General features: G+C 31.1%; 1 protein-coding gene across 1 annotated transcript; it reads right to left on the reverse strand.

Annotated features, from left to right (window-relative positions):
- Positions 1–830: 830 nt before the first annotated feature.
- Positions 831–4,430, reverse strand: LOC122510918. Its single transcript, XM_043625879.1, has one exon. The coding sequence runs from the start codon at positions 4,428–4,430 to the stop codon at positions 831–833; it is 3,600 nt and encodes a 1,199-aa protein (XP_043481814.1).
- Positions 4,431–5,495: the final 1,065 nt, after the last annotated feature.

The raw sequence follows: 5,495 nt of genomic DNA on the forward strand, positions 1-5,495 counted from the left end.
GTCATAAAATCCAGAATTGAGGTCTTGTTTCATTACTCTTGCTCTAGTACTTAACACGTAATATATTGTAAAGTTATAAAAAATGTTGTCAGTTTTAATTAAACGTAGTGCCTTAAGGTATGAAAATAATCCTGGGTACAAACATACCATTCCAGATTTTAAAAGAAAAATTTTTCTTCGTCCCTGTGGTGTTTCTACTGTTATACTTCCCTTGATTTCGTGGTCATTTTCGTCGAAGACTATCATTGTTCGTTCTTGGGTTCTGTCATTTTCAATTGTGTTGGAAATGTATAAGCAATCATTTAATATTGCATTGTACGCGAGGTTTGATAGCGTTTGTGGGTTTCTCATTGGATTTTCAAGGGTTTGTAATATTCTCTTTATCATGAAGGGGAATTCGAGTTGTCGAAGTTCTCTTGGTTTATAATTCACACACGGGCGAAATGCACTTATAAATGTACTCATTATGGTTGTAAAATTTGCCTAAATTTAGATATGAAATTGCCCCTGAACCTAATATTCCCGTAAGAAATAGTGTACTGTCGGAAAGTATTACCTCGAAATTAAAATTTTTTCCTTCTATTTTGGCCCTTTTTCTTCCGATTGATACTATGGGCTCTTCATTTAAAAAAAATACGATGTTATTAGCATATCTCCAGAAATTACAATTCAAATCTTCTGCAAATATGAAGTTCTTTGTTGTACTTGGAAGTAGATAGAAGTCTAAAAGTCCTCCCTTAAATTCATCTGCCTTTAGTGTTACATAAGTCATCAGTATTGTTTTCCTTTTATTACATATAATTTTGTCTGTAAAAAAATATTTTCGTACGTCAATTGTTAGGCTCAGAATTAATTTTTGATTTCTTTAATCTATTAATATGGACTATTAAAGGTTTTCCTTTAAAGTTAATTTTTACATTACCTTTTCCTAATATTTCTAAAATTTCATAAGGACCTGAGTATTGGTTTTCTAGTTTTTTAATTTTTCCTCCGTTTAATAAAAATACAAAGTCGCCATTTTTTATTTCTAGGGGATTAATTTTTCTATCATGATAAAATTTCGATTTTTCCTTTGCCGAAATTAAATTTTCCCTTGCTTGTGCTCTCATTTCGTGTAATTGTGTAACAAAGGTAGTTAAATATTCATCGTATGTTTGTAATTTTTCGTTTTGAGAAGGAGATTCGCTAGAGGGTTCACGAGCTAATTTTCCAAAGACAAGTTCGTATGGTGTGCATTTTGTTCCTTCGTGTATGCTAGTATTGTAAGAAAACATTGCTAATTCTAACCAATCGTCCCATTCAGAATTTTTCTCAATAAATTGTTTTAAGTATTCTGCTAAAACATGATGCGAACGTTCGAGTGACCCATTAGATTGAGGGTGAAAAGCTGTTGTACGAAATTGTTTAATTCTAAAACGTTTTGCTAATCTTTTTAATAAATTGCTTAAAAAGTCTCTTCCCTGGTCTGTTAGTACGCCTTTAGGTGAACCGAATATGCAAATGAATTTTTTCACGAATGCGTCTGCTATTGTAGCAGCTTGATGATTAGGTAAAGGGATTGCTAAAGAGTATTTTGTAAAGTTATCTTGAATTGTTAAAATGTACGTGTTGCCAGATTTAGTTGGAGGGTTAAAAGGTCCTACAATATCCATAGAAATTTTTTCAAAAGCAGTTGTAGGTGTGTCTGTGATAATCATTGGATTTTTAGTTTTTACGCGAACTAATTTCTTTAATTGACATTGTAAACATCCGTTTATGTATTTTTGAATATCTATTTTTAAATTTTCCCAATAATATTTTTGACGAATTCTAGCTAAAGTTTTTGTTACTCCCTTATGGCCTCCGATTGCCGATGAATGATTTTCTTCTAATATCTGTTGTCTAATTTCTTTATTAGGGTATTGCGTAATCCCATTACAAATTATAAATTTTGTTTTAGATTTTGAAAAAATATCTTGAATTAAAATTTTAATATCTTCCCAAGGAATGTGATTAATTTGAGATGTTTTTGCTATACTAATACTGCGAATGTTTAGTTTATCACTAATTGAAAGTAAAGAGTTAAAACATGATTTGATTGTATTTAGAGTATCAGTTAAGTTTTCTTTGACATTTTCTTGAATTGGAAGTGCAAAATGATAATATTTTCCCTTTTTAAATTCTTTTACTAAACCCTTTTGTAAATTATTAAATTTGGGTAGAATTGATTTTTTTGTTAAACTTTTAGATCCATTGTCGAGAGGGGTACCGTTAGTACTTACAAAATATAAATAATTGTCTTTTTGCATTGTTAATTGGTCACGACATTCTATCAAAATTTTATTACTCGTAGATTGTTTTTCTTGAACAGGAGGTGCTTGAGTAATTTCTTCTTTTCTTCTTAGATTACGCCCTTTGTCTTTGTTATTTTCTTCAATTTCAATTTCTTGTATTTTATCTTTTTCTTCAAAAATTTCTTCGTTATCCATGGCGTCTTGAAAGATTTCATTTTCTTCTTCATAAAATTCTTCATCGAGGGATTCTTCGAATATGTCGTCATCTTCTTCTGAACTATCATCTTCTGTGGATAAAAAGTAAGTTTCATTGTCTTCATTTGGTTTTTCTTGAATTACGATTTTGTTTTTCTTCTTCCCCTTTGTCTTTTTAAGTCGTTTATTTCTTCTTAATTCATCGAAGTATTCTGGATCAGTTTCTTCTTCAGCTTCTGAGATTGGCTTCTTGTCTTTCCTCGGCCTTCCTCTTCTTTTGGTACCAACCTTGTCTTCTTGTATGGGAAGTTTATTTTTTAATTTTTTAGGACGACCTCTTGACCTCTTGATAATGGGCTGCAATATTTTTTCTACGTTTTCCGTAAGTTTTTCTTGAATTCCCGTTTCTTCTAATTTTCGTTGTGCCCTAGTGAGAATGGTTTTCCATTGTGTGTTTGTAATGTAATCACTAAGTATTGGGTTAAGAAGAGTAGTTAATAAGAGTAATAATGTAGATGTATTATTACTGTCGTGAATATTTTCACTTGATTTTTTATTATCCTTGAATGTTAAAAATGTATCATCGTCGAGCACCTTTTGATTTCTAAATAATTCTTCTTCGTTAGGAATTGGATTTCTTGAAAGAGCGTCTGCATTCACGTTCATTTTACCTGCCTTGTACACTACTTCATAGTTATATTCTGCTAATTTCAATCTCCAACGCGAAACACGTGAACAAGGATCCTTCGAATTTTGAAACCATACTAATGGTTTATGATCAGTTACTAAAGTAAATTTTCTACCGTATAAATATGGTCGAAAATGAGATACGCAAAAAATAATAGCTAATGCTTCCTTCTCGTAAGTGTCATATTTCTTTTCCGTATCGCTTAAGCTTCGAGATGCATATGCAATAGGCTTGTCTTTTCCTATTTTCCCTTGTGAAAGTATTCCTCCAATCGCGTAACCTGATGCGTCTGTTGTAAGCACGAAGGGTTGGGAAAAATCTGGTCTTTGTAAAAGAGGTTCTTCGCATAAATGTTGTTTTAATGTGTCAAAAGCTAATTGTTGTTTGTCTGACCAAATAAAAGGTGTATCCTTTTTTAAAAGTTGGTTTAGTGGATGTGCAATTTTAGAAAAATTTTCAATAAATCTTCTATAATATCCTGCTAATCCTAAAAATTGTTTAATGTTCTTTGTTGTTTTCGGTATAGGAAAATTTTTAACCGCAATAATTTTCCTTGGATCGGGTCGAACACCATTTTTATCAATAATGTGTCCTAAATATCCTACTTCCGGTCGTAAGAATTCGCATTTGTCTGGTTGTAAATGAAGATTTGCGTTTCTAAGTCGTTCAGCTAAATTATTAAATTTTCTTTCATGTTCTTCGAGTGTGTCTGCGTAAATAACAATGTCATCAAGGTAAACAAAAAGTACTGTTCCAATTAGTCCAGTTAATGTTAAGTCCATAAGTCTTTGGAATGTCGCGGGTGCTGTTTTTAAACCAAATGGCATTCTATCAAATTCATAATGACCATGAGGTGTTGAAAAAGCTGTCTTGTGTGAGTCATTGGGATTCATTCTTATATGATGAAATCCGGTTGCTAGGTCGAAAACAGAAAAGTATTTTGCGGAAGAAATTGAGTCAAGTATATCATTTATATGAGGTAATGGATATGAGTCACCTATAGTTTTTTCGTTTAGTTTTCGAAAATCTAATACCATTCGCCATTTTAAATTTCCGCTTGAGTCAGGTTTTTTAGGTACGATCCATACCGGTGTGTTATAAGGTGATTGAGAAGGTTTAATTATTTTATTTTTTAAAAGTTCATTTACTTGTTTAGTTATTTCGTCTTTGTGAATTTGAGGAAAACGGTATTGTCTTGAAAATATTGGGCAGTCATCTGTAGTTGGTATTGAATGTCTTAAAATATTAGTTGCTTCTAAAGGTTCTCCAGGCATTTGAAATCTGTCAGCGTTATTTTTTATAAGAGTACATGATCGTATTCGTCTTGGTTTAAATGGTCTAAACGAAGAAGTCGTTTTATTTCTTCTATTCTGTCTTCAATTGTCATTTTATTAAAAGTACAAAAATTTTCTGATATTAAAAAATTATTTAGTAAATTATTAGTCATGTCATTGTTATCAAATTTTTGAGTTTGTGTGATAGATGTATAAGGGTTGATTTCTTCAAACTCTTCTAATTTGATTGTAGGAATTGAAATAGTTACTGAAGTTTCATTAGTGTTTGCAAATTTTAAAAATGTTTCATTGTCGTAATTTTTTACTACTGCGTCTCCGGCATAAATTCCTGAACCTAAATTCAATCTTGGTATGTAACCTTCATTTTTATTAGTATCGTCAATAAAAACTGTAGTTGTTATTATCGTTCGTGCTGGTATTGTTAAAATTTTTGTGGAAACAAAAGGATAAAGATTATTATCTATCTCTAAACATTTTGAAGTGTAATTAATGTTTACGTTATTGTCTCGAAAAAATTCTGTCCCTAAAACACCGTCTTCGTCTACTGGGACTGCATCTGGGATAATATTAAATATTGTTTGATGACCAAAAATATTTAATTTTATTTGCCCTGAAGTGTAAAGAGGTAAATCATTTATTCCGATTAATTTTAAAATATTTTCTGTGTCAATTGGAATTCTTGGATCAATTGCTTTTAATTTTAATAAATTTCTTCCAGCTCCAGTATCTATCATCATTCGAGCTGGAAATTTTAAACCGTCGGCAGAGATAATAATTGAGGGAATTGTATTTGTTTGCGAATTGTTTAAAGTAATTTGTTCTTTTGAAACGGGTGTTTTTAAATTTATTCTACCCTCAGTCCACCCTTGCTGGGGGTTGAATTCAAGTTTCCCGAAAAATGAGGTTGTAGTTCTTGTGATTTTTGAATATGGTGTGATTGAGATTGTGATTGTTGTTTAGAATATTGTTGTTTGTTGTATGATTCTTCTCTTCTAGGAGGTCTAATTTTACATTCATTAATATAATGACCTGATTTTTTACAAT

This window comes from Leptopilina heterotoma, unplaced genomic scaffold, assembly GCF_015476425.1.
Source record: "Leptopilina heterotoma isolate Lh14 unplaced genomic scaffold, ASM1547642v1 Lhet_773, whole genome shotgun sequence".
Taxonomy (NCBI): domain Eukaryota; kingdom Metazoa; phylum Arthropoda; class Insecta; order Hymenoptera; family Figitidae; genus Leptopilina; species Leptopilina heterotoma.

Bases quoted from the DNA above. Each gene is read 5' to 3' on its own strand.
- LOC122510918 (XM_043625879.1), bottom strand. From the start codon at position 4,430: ATGCCTGGAGAACCTTTAGAAGCAACTAATATTTTAAGACATTCAATA.